This window comes from Mya arenaria, chromosome 4 (assembly GCF_026914265.1).
Source record: "Mya arenaria isolate MELC-2E11 chromosome 4, ASM2691426v1".
Classification (NCBI taxonomy): Eukaryota; Metazoa; Mollusca; class Bivalvia; order Myida; family Myidae; genus Mya; species Mya arenaria.
Window position 1 is genome coordinate 30,748,919 of NC_069125.1, and position 24,841 is coordinate 30,773,759.

At 32.5% G+C, this 24,841-nt stretch overlaps 1 protein-coding gene across 13 annotated transcripts in view; it reads right to left on the minus strand.

Moving 5' to 3' along the window:
* Positions 1-981: 981 nt before the first annotated feature.
* LOC128231373 (kinesin-like protein klp-20) overlaps positions 982-24,841 on the minus strand; it is a 78,823-nt gene continuing 54,963 nt past the window's right edge. For 6 of the 13 annotated variants that reach the window (XM_052944123.1, XM_052944119.1, XM_052944121.1 and 3 more), the window contains 11 exons: positions 22,491-22,595; positions 19,264-19,344; positions 18,179-18,241; positions 17,158-17,287; positions 14,234-14,318; positions 11,657-11,764; positions 11,014-11,158; positions 9,836-10,044; positions 9,185-9,321; positions 5,857-5,901; positions 982-4,985 (listed from right to left, as the gene is read on the minus strand). In XM_052944123.1, coding sequence (XP_052800083.1) covers positions 4,873-4,985; positions 5,857-5,901; positions 9,185-9,321; positions 9,836-10,044; positions 11,014-11,158; positions 11,657-11,764; positions 14,234-14,318; positions 17,158-17,287; positions 18,179-18,241; positions 19,264-19,344; positions 22,491-22,595 — 1,221 coding nt within the window. In that variant the 3' untranslated portion in view covers positions 982-4,872. Of the gene's footprint in view, positions 4,986-5,856; positions 5,902-9,184; positions 9,322-9,835; positions 10,045-11,013; positions 11,159-11,656; positions 11,765-14,233; positions 14,319-15,461; positions 15,870-17,157; positions 17,288-18,178; positions 18,242-19,263; positions 19,345-22,490; positions 22,596-24,841 lie in introns of those variants that run through there. The other 7 variants (XM_052944122.1, XM_052944115.1, XR_008260361.1 and 4 more) reach the window with 6 other exon arrangements.

Sequence of the window (24,841 nt, forward strand, 5' to 3'; positions counted from 1 at the left end):
GATCTGAAATAAGAAATATTTCCACTGGTTATTTACAAATATGTAATCTTTGATCACAAAGTATGACTAGTATGTGATCTATTATGGGTCTTGGGCTATTGGCTATAAGATCCATCTTGGTATTGCTGTGTACTTACAGCTATACTGTCGCTCGAGAAACTCGTATTGCTATTTAATCCATTATGGGGCTCTGACCATAAAGTATTGACGTGTGAACCATAATTGGGCACTGTCCACAAAGTATTGGTAAGTTACCCATAATTGTGCCTCCGACCACAAATTGTTACTTTGACACTTGACATTACTACATAATAATTTATGGTTTATGTACATGATGCAAAATTCTGATTGAAAGTCCTTTAAAATTAACTCAAATTGAGGTATAATCGGTATGTACCAAGTTTCAAGTTAATATCTCAACGGTCTCTGAGTTAAGGCCAACATTTCAGCTTTTAAAAAGATGATGACAACTACAATGATGATGGCAAAACAAAGCATATAATTAAACTAACATCAGCAGCAATGGCAGATTGGTTATCGTATCTGATCCTGAACCGGATGGTCCCAGGTCAGATCCCTGCTCGGAGCATGTTGCTGCTGAGATTGGGTTCACCCAGGACTTGTAAATAGTAGGAAGTACCTTTTTAAGCCCCTTTACATTGCTTCGACATGAATCCCTCATTCTTAAACAGACCCCTAGTTATGTTTCAGGATAAACAATTATCAACTTTTCCGGCCGTGGCGACTACCAACCAAACTTCCAGTCTGGCGCATGTGGGTTTGATTGGTGGTCGCCAAGCTGGACAAGTGGGTTTCCCCTACAACACAAGACCACTCTCACGCAAATCATGCCAACTAGAGTGACTTAGTATAAGTTAATATAACTTTCTTCACAATCCTTGTAAAATAAATAAAGTTTAAACTAACTAAACAACATCAGCTGTTAGAACTGCTGAAAAAAAAAAACACACACAACAAAGCAAACATTTAAATTTTATTTTGTTTCTGTGGTATATTACACAAACAATTTATAATAATAAGATAGTTCATGCATTCATATGTAAGACGTCAAGGGAATGGTTTGGAAATCAAACTAAAACATATGACACGTTATAAAATTGTATCAATGAAAATACAGAGTTGAGCAATAAATAAATAAATGGACGGAGCTCTTGTATATAAAGAACAAAAGAAAACATTGTCTAAAATATATCACTGCTTTAACAATTATGACTAGGTCTAAGCCATAGTACATTTAAAAAATATAATATGAACAAAGTGTCTCTCAACAAAAATGAACCACAAGTATTTTTTGTTAATGGTATTTTTTTTGCTTTTTGCTTTAAATAATATACATGTAGACAGCTTAGTTACTTCAATAAATTAAACACAAAGTAAATGAATGAATTGTTTATATTATAAATATGGCCACTTGTACTGTAATCAATGTTAATTGTGAAAGCTTTTATGTAAATTTGTCAACTTTTTAAGATTTTCTCTGTTTTTCAGTTCCAATGAAGAAACACTTGAAATTCAAAAAAAATCCCATGAATTCAAAAGAAAATACCAATGACCTTGTTAGAAGACCATGAATTAACAAGGAAATACCAATGACCTTCATAAAAGCCCATGAATTAACAAGGAAATACCAATGACCTTCATAAAAGCCCATGAATTAACAAGGAAATACCAATGACCTTCATAAAAGCCCATGAATTAAAAATACACCAATGACCTTTGTAGAAGCCAATGAATTAAAAATAATATACCTTTGACCATTTTAAAGCCCATGAATTAAAAACAAAACAAAAATAACCTTCTTAAAAGCCAATGAATTAACAAAAAAAACATTAATGATTTCATTATGAAACCCATGATATAAAAGAAAACACCAATAACTTTCTTAAAAGCCCATGAATTAAAAGCTCTGTTACAGTAAAACTGAATATTTACAAAACAGTTCTGAGACTTCAAGATAATCTTATAATTACAAACAATTTCTTTTAAAACAACAAAATTTCATAAAAATATCTCAACAAAAATCAATAAACGCCTGTCCGCTCTTCTCAGTTGATAAAATGGTGCTTTATTCAAATGATATTTTAGCTAGAGAAATGGGCATATTGGCTTTAATTTTATAGATATATACATATATATATATATATATATATATATATATATATATACTAGCAGAAGAGGATAACATTGTATAAAATGTGTACCATTTAGCTTCTTTACTTCTTTTCAAGGTCACATTCAAGTTTTCCCACAATGCAAACAGCCACGCCATCTTAAACAAGGCTGCTAACAACAACATCAAGGCTATAAAAAGTGCCAGGACTTTTTTCTTTGAAAAAACAAATGAGTTAATAACACAGTATAAAATATCGGGAGACACTTACGATTGCAGGTTTAGTGCATGAAAAGCGATAATGCACTGTGTTGATTTTATGTACAATACAAAAACATACTTATTTTGTACAATAAACATGCAAATTCAACAATCTACAGCCATGTACAACTGAATAAATATCAAATAACTACAAATTAACAACCTGTTTTGCCATATATGAAAATGAAAGGACATCTACAGCCAATCACTTTTTCCAAAAAAAACTTAGTTTAAAAAAATATTTAGCAACAAATGGAAGTGTTCCTAAGAATTAACAATGAAGAGTAATTCAGTATACGTACCCAACATTTTTCCATCTACATATACATTTTAACACAGTATCACAGTTTGCTTGATGAGAGACACTATTTTGTCTTTGAACAATCTTAGAGTAGCGTATACATGTCTATACTTTTTACAACAAACTTAACAATTTTCAAAACTTTTTAGGCTGATTGTTCAGAAATTTGTTAAAGTTAACGACGTTGTTAACTGCGTCATTGTTAACTTTTCATTAACGTGCTGATGTATTTGAAAAGAACAAACACAGCTGAAACATTTGTCTCAATACGTGTAAGAAATACTACACATGTCCATCATTAAACCTCCAAAGAAGTAAAGATTGGAACATTAACAACGATGATGTTAACAACAGTGTTACGTTAACAAAGTTCTAAACAATCAGCCCTTGATATAGTTCTACTACATTAACAAAAAATATTGATATACGTATTTATATATGTATATGTGTGTGTGCAAGGCGACATTTTATAACAAATGGAATGTGGTTTAAACATTTAAGGCACAACATAGATATTTTGTACCAATAACAACATAATGTTTTTTTACACTGAAGAGTCCTCCTCTCAATGAAAAATATCAGCTTTAACATGTTTTTCAACAAAAGCATTATAAAAATAAACAAAATTACCCATAACATTTGTTTTCTTATGCTTAAAAGTTCTGAAAAAGATAACGTATTGTATACAAGTTTTGTGTTGCCCTGGTAACAATAGTTGAAGTTAACATGCATACATGCCATATCCCCCGGCGGGGGGAAAAATCCCCCGGAATTTCGATCCATTTCCCCCGGTCTCCCGGCGGGAGGTAAAAATCCCCCGTAATTAAAAAAAACATTTTTTTTTTTTTTTAGAGATTTTACATCAGGCAATAATGACCAAGTTGAAACCACAGTATGTGAGTGAAACTGAATGTAAAGAAACAACTCCTCAAGGGTGAAATTACTGTTAAAAAAAGGTTTGATAAATGCCAAAAGGAAACCTTGACAACAAGTGAACAATTAATTTGAAGTAATGATCAAAGGCAAAGAAATATTACTATTTTGAAAAAGGAAGAAATTAATAATATTCATTCCATTCTCTTAGTGTCTGAACGTCATCATAGCTGATAGTATTAAGCAGAATTTTTTAAAAGACTTTGGAGGAAGGTAAATTTAATTTACAGTATTACAGTATGACATGACAATGTATCATAAGAATATGATAAATCATGACATAAAATAATTCTGTATAATGAAAAAGTTAGAGGTTTTCATAGCAAAATATATGTAAATATATTTTTTCGTTCTTGCGTCTAAAAATACTTTGAAATTTTGCCGACTTAAACCAGCTAAAAAAATCCCCCTGAATACTACCAAAATCCCCCTAAATTTCAGCCGTTCTGAACAAATCCCCCTGAATGTTCTCCAGAAAATATGGCATGTATGAACATGTAACAATACAACATCACTGAATAAGATGTAATTTCCCTAGAAAAACAAGCTATATATTGAATATTTATAATTAATAACACTTTTATTTCAAAAATATACTCCTTACTAAAATTCGGACAACACAAAATCCATAACCATCAGACAACATGTGACTTGTGTCCCCAAGTTTCCATAGCAACATGAAGAAATGAAATCACAGTAACCATAGTGATGATTTCCCCAATAGCGACAGGAAGTTATGATATCATAGTAATCATAGTGATGATGTCCCCATAGCAGCAGGAAGTTACGATGTCACAGCAACCACAGTGACAACTTCCTTTTAACTATAACTACATGTTATTATACGGAAGATTCTGTTGAATGACCTCATGGTCTCCAAAGCAATGAAAAGTACTGAAACTATGACATCACGGTAACCATGGTTACATTTTTTTTTTATATCATCTCACATTATCCTACAAAGGGTCTCTGATGAATGACGTAATGGTCTCCATAGCAACAAAGAGTAATGGCGTCATGTTAACCATAGTAACAATTTTCTATCATCTCACGTTATTATACAAAGGGTCTCTGATGAACGACATAATGGTCACTAAAGCAATAGGGTGATATGACATCATGGTAACCAAGGTGATGTTATTCTTTCATCTCATGTTATTATATGGAGGTCGTTGATGAACGGCATGATGGTCACCATAGCAGCAGGGTGTTATGACATCATGGTAAGCATGGTGATGTTGTTCTATCATCTCACGTTATTATATGGAGGTCGTTGATGAATTGCCTGGTGATGATGAATCTCGCCGTCTAACTGCATAAGTTCTTGTCGCAGACGTTCATTCATATCTCGTATTGCATCTGAAATCAAACAATTATATTGATATATAATTTTTTCACAACTTGAATGTAATTTTTTTATTATCAATTTTCATGGTACAATTCTTATAGACTTTTAATTCTTAACTAGATAATTCTAAATTACGATACTCTTTCAGCTTATAACAACATGTATTTATTATTATGAATTGTCATAAAAGCAATATCTTTGATGTAAAAGCTGGTTAAAACTGCCTCTGAACTATGAACTACTCTGTGAACTACCATAATAAAGAAAACCATAAAAAGTTGTACATTGAAAGTTAACATAGCATAACATGATCATGAAATCCATTTTCTTGACCAACCGTATTTGGGATTTTATTTCAGATGTAAAAGTTAAGGTCAAATGCATTAGTTTATATGTCAAAGTCTCTGTTATTTTGGGGTTTTTTGTTGTTTTTTAAGGGAATGAAGGGGTCAAGTTCACTGTTTTCAGGTTAATGGGCTTTAGGCGCTAAGGTCACTCGGTAATAGTCAAGATAATCTGAGATTCAACTCCAGAGTTTCACACGGTCAAGTACTTTTGAGTTTGTATAAAAGCTGTGCATGGTCAGCTGTTAACCTAGCTAGGTGGTTTGGGGTCAAGGTCATTCCAATGAATTGGTGCCGAATCAAGACAATCCACATTGTTTACAAGATTCTCAAAGTCAAGGGTTAAACGAGATTGTTATTCAGATTCTCAAAATTATCTGTGATTGTCCTTAATGATTCTCAAGGTCAAGGTCATCTCAGAGTAATATAAAGGTTGAAAGGTCAAGGTCATCAGATATTACAATGGCTTACAAGGCCAATGTCATCAGAGAATGTACTTGAGATTTGCAGGGTCAAGGTAATCCCAATGAATGTTTACCTGAGCTGGAGGACTGGGAAGACCTACGACTGTCCATCCGCAGATCTGAAACCACAACACCATGCAGCGTCACACAACAATAAACAATACAAGTGTAATTTTTGTGATCCCGAGCCGTACATAGACATGACTGTGTTTGTGGATGCAGAATAAATCATTTTCATTGGTGCAGATTTTCCTCTATAATGCTGTGTATACAGATTATGATATCAGAGGTCATTTCAAGTAATTGTTCAGCAGTTGAATAAAGAGTTGCCTTTCATTTTGTTGTCATTAAAGTGAGGTGTGTGCATCAATATATATATACAAACACAAAAACAGCCATGTCTTGGTAAGGCCTTATATTTTACAACCATTTTATTATGTCATTTCACTAAAATGTCTCTTTGCCATGAATGTTATTTAAAGGCAAATCATGAAGCAGAGTAGTACCGTATTCTTCAATGCATTGATATTAATCACAAAGTCATGATTCTCAATTTATTTTTGTAACAAATTATATTAAGAGCAAAAATATAGCTGGTGCAACAAAAGTTGCACAGTAATTGATTCATCTGGGCAAGTATTATTAAAACATAAGTCATTTGCTAACTTAAGTCATTCTCCTAATTTTATTGGTCATATATGATATAATCATTTGATTTTTTTTGAAACTTTAAATTTAAAATACACACTTTAATGTTATAAAAAATTCATCTATACAGTAACTTCCTTTAAATCAAATATAAACATTCTTTGACTTAAGTCAGAATATGAAGTAAGTTGTTCCATAACACCGACCCAAAGCCTTATATAAGGTGCATAAGTTGAAATCCTGTCTGCATGTTTGATAGGCAAAACATCTTTCTAATTAACCGTTGTGTATCAGGCACAAGGTAATAATCTACATTAATTGGGAAGAGAGGAGTGTAGCCATATCCTATGCAGGGTTTACTTCTATTTGCAAAAACAAACAACATAACTATTTTTTTTCATCAGGGTAGGTCACTTTGTAGCAGTCATATCACTGAAACCGGTTTAGCTTCTTTGCACCAATTAAACAGAGCCTAAAGAAGCAGCAGACAGATGACTTGTTTGGACCAAAAGACATAAAATTTCATCCCCAGGATTGGGTGAGATCAGACAAACTTGTTTGATATGAATACTCTTTGTAAATCCATGAATACTCTGACCTTATCAGGGGGTAATGTACTTTTTAGAAAATTTAAATCTAGAGTTTATGCTTTTTAGCCTGAAATCTTATCTGGAGCTTTAATATACTGGGTATAGTTGAGATGCTTTATAACATTTTCACCAATCGTGTACCTTACTGATCTAGTTGTATGTCTACCAAACCTACGTAAATATTGTAACACAACACATATTTATAATGAGAGGAAAAAAATATATAAAAAATGTGTATTTCATGCAAAAGTTTAAATGCGACAAGAACAGGTCTATTCCAAATGCAGATGACAACATTTATATGCATGTGAATTATCAAAAATTGAATGTAAAATGGTGTTGTATTTTCAAAATTGTATAGATAATATATATATTTGTGCCGAGTCATGCTCTTTTCCAATTTTACCTCAAATTACCGCCATCTAGCTTGTGGTCCTACAAAAAATCCTACTGATCTAATATTCATCAAACTTAGGTTAACATCCTTCAGCTTTTAACAGAAAAGATGACTCAAATTTGTACTACAAAGAAAAAATCTACAACTACAACACTGCAAACAGATCTATGCCAATGCTAGTCCATTATTCACAGTCAAAATTAAAAAGACATCTATTCACTCATCATAACCCAGGGCAAATGAGATAACTTCTACAACACATATCTAGGGATGAAAATTATAGAGAAAAAGAGAGCATAACAACAGGCTTGAACTGCGCAGCGTTCCATATATCACATGGCGGCAGTTATGCAAAAGTTTGTTTTTAATTATAGTGACACAAGGGATATTACTCAACAAATATCTACGCTAGTTATGGGACTTTGCTACACACATGTACTGTCATACTTGAAGTTTTATCTCATATTCTTAATGGTTTTCAACAAACATTAAAAAATAGCACAACAAGGAGGATGCCATTTGACACCTCCAAGGCTATGACAAAACCTGTTGGATTGTTGTTGTTTTTCCAAAAAACCAGAGACTATCTAAAACTGTAAACCAAGCAAATACTCCTATTTCCTCAAACAAAACAAAATTTAAGATATTGAATGTTTAATAGCTACATCACTGAAAAAGGGAGCTAATTTGGAGATTCACACTTAGTCTGGGCTAATTACAGATTTGCCTCCCTTACACATGCATTTCAGAGATGAGAATGATGCGATGTTAGTGTTCTCAAGTCCTCTAATGACAGACCTCGTCTGGGTCGTGACTTCTGATCGAAACTCCGTCTACGTTTTGGATCTAACACATGGTAACTATCAATTCTAGAATATGACCTGCTTTTTTCCAACTTATTTTTCTTTCCTGAGAAATGCGAGTGCAATAAGAAACAACATGAACATTTTTTAACATGTTTTGCCCTTTATTTGAAATAACATGAACACTTTGTTTGCCCTTTTATAGAAAAGTCATGAATAATTTTTCAAGATATAACATATTTTGCCATTTATTTGAAATAAAATTAAAATTTCTTTAAGATTTATCATTTTATGCCCTTTATTCTTAACAACATGAACTATAGTACAAATTGATTAGAAGCTGCCCATGACTAAGAACCTTTACACATTTCGATGTTTCCTTCACGAGGAATTTTGACTGGATTCCCTGTCAATATTCTACATCATGTGTTTATAAAGCGTAACAAAAACAATTGTTTGTTTCTGGTTTCCTGACAAGTTCCCTATTCATTTCTGACAATTATATATATATTTTCTCCTTTATGGTACATATTCATAGGAGTTTCTTGATTCAGAAATAGATCTTAATGTATTGCTTTTATAGAGCATCATAGTAGCATTTAATCCAGACCAAATGGTGCAGTTTTAAAGTGTGACAATTTTATTCGACACAAATTTACCTAAGAAAAAAATACTATAAAAAAGTGACCTTATTTTTAGGGGGCAGTGAAATTGGAAACAAACAATTTTTTTTTGAGGTCGAAAGCATGTGCAATGCCACCACAAATGCAAATGTGACTACATATCAATCATCACTCAATGCTTTGAAATATTTTCAATTTACAATCAAATACTGAATAACTTATAAATACCATGGAAAAAACTAGTATTATCCTTATTTGTTAAGTTAATCAAAACATGATTTTGAAGCAACCTTACACCATCAAGGATAGATATACCCTTCTTCCTATACAATTATACCTACCATTAGGCCTGTTTGGGCTGCTGATCTGGGCGGGTCGATATTGACCACTGGGGTGGCCCACCGGATGTGGCCCCTGACCATTGTAGCCCTGGTGATGACCATTCATGTGCTGTGGACCGTTCTGTTCATGCAATGGCCTGGAATATACATATACCTTTGCACATCATTGATATAATGTCTGACTGTCTGTGCATTTTGTTGAAAAGTAATGTTAGTTTTATGCATAGAAGAATAACCTCAAAGATCTGGTACTGTTTGTTTGGCATTTCCTTTCCCTATATTAAGGGACACAATTAGGTCATTTCCGAAAAGAAAATTGTTATGTTGGCATACAATTTGGTGTGCTTGTCTGAACAACTACAATAAACTGTAATTTTATATCCTTTTAGGGCATATGAAAAGGGAATAACTGTTTTTCAATGCAAGATCACAAAACAAATTTCACCTTGTGAACACAAAAAGTAAATATTTTACTCCTGGTTACATCACTCCATACAAGAAATATAGCTCTTGTTTCTCACTCAATAAAATAAATTACATTCTTACACTGAAACAAACAATTATCCTCTATATATAAAACCCTTGATAAATCAAAACATTTATTAATGCTAAAATTATTAATAAATTTGTTAAATTCTAAAAATAACCAACCTTTGTGGTGGTATATTATCTTGCAATCTGTGTGGAGGTTTCATGGGCTGGCCCCGGCCCTGGGGTGATGGTTTACCCTTCCCGTTGCCCCCGGTCGGACTCTGATACCCCTGTTGCTGCCCCTGTGGAGAGCCAGGATAAACAGGATCTCTTAATGCTGGGTTTTCCCGCAAAGCGGGGTTTTCCCGTAATGGTAAGTCGCTAGGAGGCTGTTAGAAAACGGAATAAGTAAAGAGGGTTAGGTAAAGGAATAGGTGACTAGAAAAAGATGTTATTCTACTATTAAACACAATTTCTAATTAATAATAAAGTGTACATGAATAGTTTTTTGGAAATTTTGAGAATGCTTTTGTTAATGCATTAATTCTATTATGAAAAGAAAGGTACCCATAAAGCAGAGATATTACTAAACAATAAGTAGCATTTTAGTTAAATTACAACAACATTCCAAAATAAGCACGCTACTTATTGCATGCTACTTATTGCACACTGCTTATTGCCCACTGCTTATTGCACAGTAAGTGACAATATGATACAAAAAACAGTTACTTAATCCACTTCCCCACGACTAACGTAACGTATAGCTTGGGTAGTGGGTAACTATTACTGAGGATGATATCTAAAACTTGGATTTTATTGCTATTCATGTACATTGTTCATTATTTCATGCTTGGTATTTTAATCAATTTAAAATAAAAGTAAATGTAGTAAGCACATAACAGTATCCATGCACAGTCAAAAACATGTTAGAAAACATTAAAAACAAACAAAGGTATTTCTAAAGGTTAGTTTCTTTCATAAATAATATTAAATACAATATTAGGTTATAGAAACATATTAAAATCAGACAAACTATAACCATGTAAATAAGCATTGTGACTATTTCATTACATTTTCATTACCACATATCTAACAGTCAATAAAAAACTTAACTATTTTAATATGCATTTCAAATTGATATTTTTTCTCAAAGAAGCACATTTCCATAATAATGATTCAAATTATGATACATTCAAGACTTTGGCAACTGTTTCTTGATCAGACACTATTTTGCCAAAATGGGAAAAAAATAATGGAAATTTAACTAATATAATTATAATTGATTTTTTTTCTCCTCAGAAAGTATTTGGTATAACATTAAAATAAAATAAAAAGCTTAAAGTAATGCCTTTACTTACCGGAGGTAATCTGGGTTGTGGGCCTCTCCCCCCACTTCCCCCTGCCCTGCCGTACTGTGGTGACCCCCTAGGGGAGGCATCACGGGAGGGGTGTGACCCTTGTCGGGGCATTGACTGCCAGGAGGTTGAAGCATGGTTTAATCTCCTGAAACATAATATTGACAAGATAAAAGAATTGTATTAACTAAATCTCCCAACTCAGATTTTGTTTTGCAACATAGACACAGCATAATGCAAAATTGAACAGTCCATGTTTACCTGAAACAAGTTGACTTTGAAAAGCATTTATTAAAGCTTATAAAGCTTCTAAAATCTATTGTAAATTCTAATCAAAGTACAATCATATTACTGCCTAACTCATATTCAAACAGCCAAGAGAACACCAATGCTAGTCAGGTTTCATTATTTAGTTAAAAAGGGGGCTAAACTCATACAAAATTAAACCAGAGTTATGTCCCTTGCATTAATGTGCGTATTTTCTCATGCAACATGTGCACCAAGCTTCATTTGAATATCTTGAGATTGTTTTCAACAATGGCCAAGGTATAAGATTTTGCAAGACGCCGATAACGATGTTCCAGAAACTAAATCAAGGATAACAATATAATAAGTCAGTTATCCCTGCTGTGAAAGCCACACCCACCTTTCCAAGTCATCAACCCTTTTCATAAGTCTCTCGTTATCGCGATACAAAAGTTGCTGGTCCTGTCGGATTTTGTCTTTGTTCACCTGCATCTCCGCGTTATCCGTCCTGTAAGTAGAAACATCATTACTACAGTGTACACTATGTAATTCTTGAGTATCTTGTTATCATGGTACAACATCTACTGGTCCTGTTGGATCTTATTAACCCTGCAGTCTCCATCCTCAAATACTGTCTCTGTGGCCGAGTGGTTTAAGACTCTGTAAACAGAGTGGAAGGTAAAAGGTTCGAGTCTCACACTGGCACTTATTATGACATAGCTGGTTGCCAACCTTTCTATTTAAATCGAGGGGTAACTATTGCCTTCATGCTAGGTGCCTGGAATATGACATAGGAATTTGGGTAAAGATGTCATAAGTGTAGGTGGGTGGGCCGAATGGGCTGGCCCTTAACTGAGAGGGGTGCAATTATAATAAGCAAACACATACACACTATGAACTACATTTTCTGTCCTGAAATATTCTTGGTATTAGTAAGCTAGGTACCTCTTTAAAGCTGCACTCTCACAGATTGAACGTTCATACAACTTTTTGAATTTTTGTCTTGGAACGAGCCAATTTTTGCGAAAATCCATGGAAACCAGTTTTTTAAGATTGCTGACAAAAACTTAGATCTCAGATTTTTATATTCAAGTTCAAAAATTAATGTTCAATGCATTTTTCTTAAACCGTTTAAGCCATAAAACATTAATTTTCAAACGGAAATGTGAAAATCTGCTATCTGATCTTTAGTCAGCAATCTTTTATCATTGTTTTGCAGATATTTACCCAAAAATTTGCTCTTTCCAAGACAAAAAATAAAAAAGTTGTAAACAATGTAAATCTGTGAGAGTGCAGCTTTAAAGGGACATCATTGATGTCAGTTGTGTGATCACAGTCTGCAATTTTTGCTTTCTTCTATTCTGCAGTTCAGATTTTTTTTATGACAAATCAATGTTATACCATCCAAAATGTAATTCATTAGGATTCCGAACAGTAATAGACCAGTTTGAAGCATTATGGATCAGTTAAAAGCATGCTGGACAGTTTAAAGCTTTATAGATAGTTTAAAGCTTAATGAACCAGTTAAAAGCATGCTGGATCAGTTTAAAGCATAGTTGATTAGTTTAAAGCATATTGGACCAGTCTACATCGTAATGGACCAGTTTTAAAATAAATGGACCAGTTCAAAATAATGAGAGAGAGAGCTATGCATATTACATGTTTAATAATATATCTCATTGTGATGTTGTAATTTAGGACTTTCATTGATTGAAATTTATGACTGTATTTGAAGGTTTTGTACGGCAATGGTAATTTAAAACAGAAGTTCCATCAATGTTTTAAAAAACCCACAGTTCTAATGACTTGTCAAAATAATCTATAGGGTATATTTGCTCATCAATAATTTGTGCACCACAAAGCGTAACCTAGAACCCAATCATTCACACTAATGGCCCGGTGCACTTCAAATATTGACAGTCTCTGACAATCAGTATAACCAAACCCAGCGATCATTTAATCATAAGCCATTTAGAATTCTACAAGCCCTGTGATATTTAACGCACAATTTTTTTAATATTATGGATCACATTTAATAGTTTCTTGTCCTATCGTAATGAGTGTCACAGGGTACAGTGTTTGTATTGTTCTTTTGACATGAGCGTTATGTTTACTTTGTTAGAAATCCTCGATCCATGATCTGCTTTGGGGTGTCTATTGATCCATTCTTATGTACTTATTAAGGACAAAGGCTTATTTTTGATATTTAAATGTGAAGGCCATCATTTTATTCATGATTCCTTGTTCGAACAAATTGTGTACCAATGTTATAAGGACCTGGCTAACCCTAGTCAGTGTAATTATTAGATTGATTTTCATGAAGATATTGGAGTCATTTTATCAGGGATTATACCTTGCGATCATTTTTTTTTAAATTGTGTATTTCAAGTAGTAATATTATTTATGTTGAAAAAAAAATTATTGATCACATAAGTTTGCCTTAACATTTTCAGTTTAATCACCTTAATGCAATTTTTAACTAAACTTATTGATCTTTTGGTACTCTGGTACTTTGCTGTATGCCTGCCAATAAGACAGCTCAATAAATCATGAATCTACTGATTCCCAAAGAAATCTCAGAATCAAAAAACACTTCCTGATATTTGGTGAAGAAATTCCAATTCTCATTTCGCAGAATGTTACCATTTTGAGCTTGTCAAAACAACGTAGAAAAATTTAAAGGTGCATAATTTGCTCATACAATCAGTTAAACACCAGCATTAAAATAGGTTAAAGCCCGAACAGGCTGTAAACTTTCATCACCCTGTGATAAACATTAAAACCTTCATTAATAATAAATTTTACATTCTTTTAATGAAGCATTCCTGTGATACAAACTTTCATTGAATTGTTTTATGCTGTATGCAATGTTTTATGTTGGGCCTATGGCATTATTGCCACTAAACAAATAAACTTAACTTGACCGGCTGAAGTTATAATGACAATATTTTATTATTATTTGACAATATTTTTTTACCTGAGTGCCTCATTTTCCACCATATATTCCTGTAGCATCTCATAAAGCCCCGCCTCCTCACTGACCCCATTCTGCTTCATCTTGTCTGTAACGGACGGACGTACAAACAGTCAAATACATATAGACTTAAAAATTAAATGTCACACAGAGACCATATTGTGATAGTAATTAATTATATATGTAAAACATGAGCACCTCATCTGTTGTTTTTTCCTTTGGAAATATGTCATAACAATTATTAAAACCAGAGTAATGAACAAATCTATACAAATCTGTATTGTCTCTGGCAACAATTGTACCAAGTTTCATTTGAACATCTTGAATTTTTATTTAGTTATGGCCAAGGTTTACGTGTTTGCTTAACGACAATACTTGCTGCAACAATAACATATCCTCGGTGTTTTTTCTTACAAAAAAACACACCAAGGAAATGCTACAATGGTTTGTAAAGATATTAAAAATTATTAAGTCTGTGAAATCTTGATTCTATTAATATTGAATTTGATTGTATCTAAATATTAAAATAAGTAATTACCTTTAATGATATAATGTTATGTTACAATTTCAACTTTAAATCTTTTAGAATGTTTAAGTATATTGTTTTTTTAAACATAAATTGTAAAATCCCTTTAGACAAAATTCACCTTTTTTTTAACAATAATACACTAGGTGGTTATAGTGCCTTGATTTCTATAGACGAAAATAATCATACGAATACGTGATCTCATAGTTTGTGAAGTATGAAAATGGAGGTGGTTTGCACAAGAGAAATATATGCACATGTTGTGTGTAAGTCATATACATGTACAAAGTAATTTCATTAATTGTGAGAGCAAGAAGATTACAAAGACATGAATGCAGAAGTGATAAAACTTGTTAACTCGTTTTTTATAAGATGCGCAAATAAACAAGACGATACAAAGAAATTAATACAGAAATTTTAACGAAAAAATAAAAATATCACACATATGGCCATTCTTAAAAAATTATTTGTTTGCAGTGTCCTGACCCAGACTTTTTTTAGTAAGAAAGAGTGAAAGTCAACATTACAATTAACCAAAGAACTGGATAAAAAATATCATGAGCACCACGAAGAAAGAACATAAACAATTTTCTGCAGTTTTTCAGTCAAAAAAAGGGGCATTACTAAACAATTATAAAGGAAAGAGTTATGGGCCTTGTAAACTGTTTCTGGCAACAATTGCACCAAGTTTTGTTGAAATATCCCTAAAGGTTTTTTAGTTTGCCAACAGGTCCAATGTTTATTAAGGCCTACAATGACAACCCCAAAAATAGAAAAGCTAAAAATGTTGAAACCAGGCATTTTCTGTAAATATGTCAGGGCATGGCAACCAAACATATTTTTTTTCTTAAGGCCTTTACATTTGAGTACATATATGTGTTATTTAAGCATGAGCGCACAAGTTGTGGATATACTTATCCTTAAGTATTTTTAAAAATAACTAAAAATAAAAGCCAAACATTACAATTTATCATCATTCAATTCAACAAAAAACGACATGAACATAGGCTAAGCACAGTTTTCAAATCTACATGTAGCCAAAGTCAGCACCCCAAACATTCTAACCCGGACTATCTTCATCAAGATCAACCTCAACATCACTGTCAATATCACCTTAAAAGAGTCGAGATTGCATTTAAATTCATCAATGCACAATAAAAGATTTTACCACAAAACTGTATAGACAGAGTAGAAAGTCTCACTTTCAAAGGTTATACACAACTAATTCAATCTTACATAGAGAGTGCATCCTGTACTACATACTGGTACTTGGCATTTAGTCATAAAGTACATATTAAGTCACTTTAAGTCGAAAAAAAGCTTTACCAGACATTCAAAAAAGATATCTTAACATTTTAGTGAATGATCAAGAGCTGAACAAATTAAATCATCAAAGTACATATCTGGCCGATTGTTCAGAACTAAATTATTTGTTAATGTTTACAACGTTGTAAATGTCATTGTTGTTCAACTTTTATATCTTTACTGCCACGAAAATTTAATGAATACCCTTTTCATTTTCAGTATTTTTAACAAGATTTGAATCAAATGTTTCTGTTATAACTTCCAGTCGTTTTATTTAAAGATATGAGTACCCTATCCGATATTTCACACTTAAAAGTTAACAAGGATGTCGTTAATCACATGTTAACTCTGACAAAGTTCTGAAAAACCAGCCCATTGCACGCAAGCCTTTAACCCCTAAAACCTCTGAACTTCTAATCACAAGTTTAAAACCTAATGCCTTATAAGGCCATACCAAATTGTTTCTATGTAAAGGAAAAAAGGCTTCCTGATCGAAAAAAATCTAAACATTTGACATGATCACAGATCTTGCCAAATATTTTTAATTGTCTTTTACTAAAATTACGACTACAGAACACAAGTGTAAACAACATGCTTCTTATTTTGTACGTGTATTCTTGGCATTTGACATCAGAAATTGATACATTCTGTGTCATTCCTAGGATCAACACTTTTATTAAATAGAAGTTTTATTTGAACCTATTTTGCAGTGGAAATCTATCTTAGGATTGAATGGACTAAGGAGGCTCTCAATTCTATCCCTACCCTCCACCTCTTGTGCATGAAGGAGGCCCAGGCCACTAAAACCACTTTACAAGGTGTACTGCATAGAGTTTGAAAAAAAACCTAACCCAACCATTACCCCAACCTATGAAGTCTTAACCTCTATTCCCTTGATTCCTACATCCTAACTTCCACCCCTTGTGCATGGAGGTGGCCAAGGCGCACTTATCGGTTTACTAGGTGCGGTACATAGAGTTTGCAAAAACCCTAACCCAACTATAACCTGAACCCATAAAGTCTAAACCTCTATTCCCTCAAGTCCTAACCCCTAACCTTCACCCCATGTGCTTCGTGGGGGCCCATGTGTGCTTACCAGGGTTACTAGGTGCTGTAGGTGCGGTGTTAGTTTCCGCAGGTTTACCATTAGTCTCCTTGATCATCTGTGCAAACTTCTGGTCATTCTCCTTCTGCAGCTGACCCTTTGGTTTTGCCGGGAATTCCAGCTAAAAGTGGGAAGGTAGAGAAATGTTTCAAACAAAATAAATCTGACTTGTTAAAATCAAGACCCGTTAGCTTGATATCGCTTGGCCCGATTTCTTCATTGGCTTGAACTTGATGAAAAGGACTGATTTTTAACTCTGTGTAAGCATTTCCGCTTGACTCCATATTTGCGAGACTCATAGTATTTTGGATCGTCCTTTGGATATCCAGGCAACAGGTTTTGACTTCAATTGTTATTTTTACATTCGTTTTATCTACACAAAAACACTTAAAAAACAATATCGGGTCATCAGGAATCTAAAATTTCACAAACTTGTGGGTCACATACCTTAAAGAACAATGTCAACGAGCACTGATCAGCTGTGCAGGTATAAACAAATGAACATGTACTTAAGAAGCTAACATCTCTATGGATCATTTTTGTATTTTTTCTTGAGGTTTCATTTTATTCAAATTTACTGGCCACACATTTTTGTCACAAAAAAACACTAAAAATATACAAGTAAAACACATTTCTCCAACCAAATTTGATCATCAATTTTATGTATAACAAAATCAGTCTCAGGGAATGTTGCAGGGTCATGCTTGGACAAAATAATATATGTTATATGTGTTTCACACTCATAGAGCAAGAAAGACCACACAATGAAAGCTTGTGGAACAAGTCTGGAAGATATATGAATACTGCAAAAGGGAATAACAAACTTAAAGACTAGCTTATATATAGGTATTCACACTGCAAAGGCTTTCAAAGACACATTCTTTTACCAACTCGCCAGAAATCATACATATGTGTACACTGGTTTTGACTCATGAGAAAAAGTACCAAACCCAAAAAACTTTTTTTTGTAGATTTTCTAGCCTATATGTTGCTGGCGTGTACACACACTCACTTTCGGTTTTTCAGACTTTTCTTTGCCAGGTGTTTTAGTGTCTGTTTTTGACTTAGGTTTGGGCTGAAAACATTGGGTCATCTTATATTTCATGATTTAATACTCCCTTAAGCAACATGAATGTTCATTGTCTTTTTACAAATAAATTTAAGTATCCTTGAAACTTTAGGCAGCCAGCTCTGTTTAAACACTAAAACTTGTTTTGATTAACACTAATAGATTTGTTCAATCAAGTATAAAACATCAGCAATTTTTTAAAAACACTATTGTAACGGATTGCAATAGAACACTATCATAACGGATTGCAACGGACCACTATCATAACGTATTGCAATAGTACACTATTGTAACTGATTGCAACAGACTAAATACCACACTTGTCTGTTGTTGTTGTTTTTCGTTGAACAGGGGACATAACTCAGCCATTATTAGCCAGAGTTAGTCAGACAATACTTTCCCAGTTTCATTTCAATATCTTGGAAAGGTTGAAGAGTTCTGGCAAAGGTTTAAGATTTTGAATGCTAACGAGTACGTTGCCACCAACCATGCCAATGACATTGACACTAAGGTTTTGACAATACCATGATTTGTTTTGTTCCAAAAAATGGACAAAAAAAATTAAAAAGAAATGCAGTAAGTGTCAAATCCTTGTCAATATTGTAAGACATTAGGTTGATTGTTCAGAAATTTTGTTAACAATGTGATTAACAAGATCGTTGTTAACTTTTAAAACTTATAACTATTTATAGGTGTGCTTATATATGTTAATAAAGCAACAACAACTTAAACAGTTGTCTCAACTCTTGTAAATAACACTGAAGAGCGAAGTGTATCCATTAAACTTCCATAGCAGAAATGATTTGAAAGTTAACAATAATGAAGTTAACAACGTTGTTAATTTTAACAAAGTTCTGAACAATCGGCCCAATGGAAAACAACATAATTGACGACATCTTTGACACAAGTGCTAAGACAATAACATAAAAAAAATTCTTCTTAAAATGAACAGCAGACCAGCTACTGCGAATTCTGAAAGCATAGATCATGACCGGACGCATACAATATAGATGATGTGATGTTTGTACCTGCTCTCTAAGGTAATGGTTTTCATTCCGCAGCACCTTGATTTCCCGCTTCAGACTGAGAATCAACTTTTCCCGCGGGTCCTGAAAAACAGAATTTCCCATGGTTGATGATTCCAAAATTAATTATTTTTCATGTCCATGATTATAGAGCTACCCAATACTTTCATACATTTGTCAAAATCAGCAGAAACCCACAAGCCCTGTTCATCTGCCTACCCGTGGTAGGTAATTATTTAACAAGTTAAACACGATCTGATGTATGCATCGAGTTTATTTGTTTAAATACTGTTTTTTTGCATCATTTTTTAATTATTCAATGTGTATTTGATAAATTCATTATAATGATATGCACATTATGATGTCTAAATTTAACAATATGTAAACACAACTTATATAATAGACTTACATTTTCATCATAGAATGTATCATATTTATCACTATAACTGCTATACCAAGTCATTTCTTCCAAAACTTGTGTATTCCATCAATATGTACAATTTTTTATTTATACATATTTGTTCGCCAATTTTCATTTAAATCAAATTTACATTTCCAACATAATTCATTTCACAGAAATAATTCACAATGTCAAACTTTCCATTTTCATCAAATTATACCACTTTACATCCAGAATTAAACACACAGATAGCGCTTAGAACAATTTCAACGATAATCACCAATATATATTCACAACGTGTCCCTAATAGCGGATTCTGTTTCTGCCCGATTAGCTATAGTAAAAGTCACATGCTTCCCTGCTTTAAAGCCTGAGTGATGATAGATCCTGTGTTTTTGTCATTTAAATTTACATTCATATGAGTATTATATGATGACAACAAGCTTTAGACATCTTTTTGCAAAATATTTACCTAATATTCAAAGACATTATCAATGTATTCAAATTCAAGATGTGTTTTCCTCTATATCAAATTTACCCAATCAGATCGTTTTTCGTTTTACCAAACGATATCACTTGACATAAGGCTTGTAAAAATGAAGTATAATGTTTTTGTTGAATATATGTAAAAGATCACTTGAAAAATCACTATAAGATATCCCTTCACCAACTTGCAAACATTGCTATTAAATTCCAAATTTGAAAACACTTGTCATATGCGAAAAATCCAACTTCAAGTATTTTCAATTACGACCAAATTGCTAGGTATTATTACAAGAAATCAAGTATGACATTGAAATTAACATTACAGAATAGTAGTGATATCATTAACACTGGGGACTAGATTCAATTAACTTAGGCCATAGAGTAAATATCCATATTGACAGAAAGATTTTAGCCTTATCTCTGAAGTTCACTAAACATTTCAAAACAAAATTGACTGCTTAAGTAAACCACTGCATATGTCACCAACGAAAATCTGATTATTTCCCAGTATCAAACTTAAATGCAAATATAGATACTATGTCAGGTAGTAATATTATAAAAATGTTTTTTTTTTCACACTTTTTGTAATGTAGATTTTCAGGCAATAATTATTTTGATATTTGATGACATTTCTTTCACAAGAGAACAAGACTACCAAGATATAACGTGACACCTCATTGATTTCTGCATTAAGCGGAAATGATTTTAATCGGGAAGTCTAAGGACGGATTGCACCTTATGGCTCTACCGTACATGTCCTAAATGACACATAACCCATGGTAAGGTATGCCTAATAGATGCACCAGGGTTTTTTCTAAGGACGGATTGCATCTTATGCATCTACTGTATATGTCCAGTAACAGACACATAACCTAGGGTAAGGTATGCCCTAATCAATGCACTGGGGGTTTGCCTCTGCATTTTCACAGATTTTAGCACTTTAATAACGCTTATCCTGATTTAAAACAACAAAAAATGAGCTTATTTTTCTGTAAAACGATAAATCGTTTTTTTGAAAGCACACCTGCTGACACCATGACTGCAAGCATGTACCTTATAGTACTATACTGAGGTAACACACCACCATTTTGTACTGACATGATTTGAACATTTAAAGAATTGTGCTAATGGGACTACAAAAATTGCATGCACAAGGTGTAGCTATTACAACAAATATGGTATATATAATTTGAGCTTTTTGACTGTCTTATCCTTTATCAATGAAAAACGATTAAACAACATCGTTTTGGTAAAAGAAAAATGGTATTCTGATAATGTTCAAAAAAAACCTTCATATATCATCATAAATAACGACGTTTTTCAGTCTTCATTATAAATAATGGCGTTATTCAGTCATAACTTGTAACCATGATGTTAAATTACGCTTAAATAAATATATAATTTAATATAATTATTGAGTCTATTGAAAAGACTGTAAAAGTGAGTTATCATTTAACCAGGTACCCAAACAATTCAAACATTAATAAGAACAAAAATTGACATGTGGGGTATATCGATTAACCTGAAATCCAGACTTTTAAACCTCCACTTTAAATGGAAGTTAAGGCCTTTGAACGGTCTTTTCAAATTTCAAATAAAAGCTTAAAACCTCATAAAACATTTTCTATCTAAAATAACACAGACTGTAAACGCTTATCTTACGAATGCTAGAAACTGACATACATTTACAAACAAGGGTTATATTTGTACTTTTATCTTTTTATACCTAAATAGAAGCTAAAATTCAAAATCAATGATAACAATATTATCTTAATGTTTGACATAATATATAAAAGGGATTCAAACAGCTTTTATTAATGAAAAACATAACGAAAAGTGATAGAATTTAAAGACATAACCTGATCTATGTTTTGCAAACAAAGTCTTAAAATTTGTAAACATAGTGAATAGAAGCTTTGAATGAAAAATTTCTCACAAGAAATAAATTACGTTGTGATAATTTTCTCAATATTATCAAAACATTTGAATTTAATGTTTCAATTTTCTTTTGCTACTGGGATATTCAAAGATAACGTAAATTTTAGGACAAATTAAGATAATAGGCCTTAGGCATTACAAAGATAAAACTGCTGAGATTTTGTTAAGCCCTTTTTCAGTTTAATTTTGATTGCAAAAAATTACACATAATATTTTTTAAGTGTTTGTATTTCTGCATTTCATTCATTCATTTCCTGAAATAGCAATTTTTGTTCAATTATTTAATTCAGACAACATATTAATAAAAAACAAAAACATCATACTATGCAATTCAAAAATGTATCCCCTGTCTTAATTGAAAAAAGAAATCTTAAGACCAGTTAAAAGTCGCAGCAAATCTGGTTACCATTTTCACGACTGGCTTTGTTCGTATTTTCTTTGCCCTGCTTGCATACCGCAACGTGTTCATCGTTTCCGATGCATGATGGGAAGAAGGCGTGATACAACAGATCTGGAAATAAAATAAAGAAAAAAAAATCAAAAATTATTTTACCGCGTATGCTATATAATACCTGAGGATTCTAAAAGATAATTGAATGAAATATAGCTTGATGTTTTCAATGTTTCATAGTTTAATTTTTACTGTTTTAAATTTCAGCCCGTCAATTGTCAGCGTGGACATTTTAATCAGATAGTTTTTTCACAGCTTACATGATACTGCTTCTTATTAAATTAACATTTCAAACAAGTCAAAATTGCTATCCATTTTTCAAAAATTAATTATAAAATGGGGAGTGATACAATTTAGGCGTGAGTGCATTAAAATACACGATTCCCATGTAATTTTCTCGGCAACCAGCTTTCAAACAGGCATCCATTCAAAATACCATGACCAGATGTTCGATCACTGCAATAATTTCTACTTTTATCAAATTCTTCAAACTAAATAAATACCATTAAAATACCTTCAGCAAATAATGTCTATTCCATGATTTTAATCACAACATTATAGACTCATTACAAAACCATCATTTCCTTAATGAAGCAACCTTTGTCTCGATAGACAATTAAATGATGCTCAGTTGCCTTTCTATGTACCAAATCAACCGGGCGTAAGCCCATTTTAAACCCGATGGTCGCGTATATGACATTGCAGGCTCATAGGGATCAAACTTGACTTAAAAGTCTGGGCTCATATTATATTTACTGTGGGCTCTGGATGGATTTGCCACACATCAAGGGTTATCAGTTTCTGTTCTTTTTGTCACGTCACGACACGTCATGTCATAAACTATATCCTCATGCTAGTATGCTCAGCTAGTATGTTCCTAAGTGCAAATAAGTATGAATTATAGATAAAACAATCATTTTAAAGAGCAGCATTACTGTGCAGCATGGATTTATTAATTATAAATAAGACTGTTATTTTCAAAGAACAATATTAATAGAAATCCCAAGCCTATTTGTTATTCTAGTAATTTTTACAGCCATCCAAAGCAATAATGCATTTCTTCAGTCACGACCAGTTATGAATACTTTAAAGAATTGTAAATAACATTTTAGCAGCATGTTTCTTGCCAGAAGGTTTAAAACTAGTCCTCATTCAAAACCGTATTAAACATAATGAACTGATTTTGTTATTTTCTCAGCTATTCTTGTGTGATAGTTGACCCACACTGTTAAGGCTGCTTTCGAAAGCAAAATTCATTTTTAAACTTCTTCCATATTGATTGATCTTTATTTTCAAATCAAAATATTCTTTACAATTTTTTTCATGGAATTGGATGTTAAAGTAAAAGACTTTCCCAAATCTCAGTTTAATCATTCATTTTTTAATTTGATATAAAGGTGTAGCTAAGCTGAATAATGAACTACTCACTTTAAGATTACCTATAACCTTTTTAAACTCTTTAATATTTAACTTCTTTCGTTCAACTTTGTTCAATAGTGTACTTTACTTCTTCATTAGAAACTATTGATATTTAAAAGTTTAATCCAATCTCATTCTGAAGACAAATGTCAAAGAAAATATCTTATGAAATTGCACTATATGGATACATAATATTAAACCCATACTCAAAAATTAATCTTATTTGCATTAGAAAGAAGTAGAGAAATGCAATTTAAATTCATGCTGGCTATGTTTTTTCAAATGACTTAATCCATTTCAACATAAATGGCCATGAACATTATAATAGTTGCATGCTGCTCCAATTCAACATAAATGGCCATGAATTTTCATCAATTTAACATTATAATAGTTGCATGCTGCTCCAATTCAACATTAATGGCCATGAATTTTCATCAATTTAACATTATAATAGTTGCATTCTGCTCCAATTCAACATTAATGGCCATGAATTTTCATCAATTTAACATTATAATAGTTGCATGCTGCTCCATTTCAACATAAATGGCCATGAATTTTCATCAATTTAACATTATAATAGTTGCATGCTGCTCCATTTCAACATAAATGGCCATGAATTTTCATCAATTTAACATTATAATAGTTGCATGCTGCTCCATTTCAACATAAATGGCCATGAATTTTCATCAATTTAACATTATAATAGTTGCATGCTGCTCCATTTCAACATAAATGGCCATGAATTTTCATCAATTTAACACTATAATAGTTGCATGCTGCTCCAATTCAACATTAATGGCCATGAATTTTCATGAATTTAACATTATAATGGCTGCAGGATGCTCCATTTCAACATAAATGGCCATGACATCTTATTCATATAACAT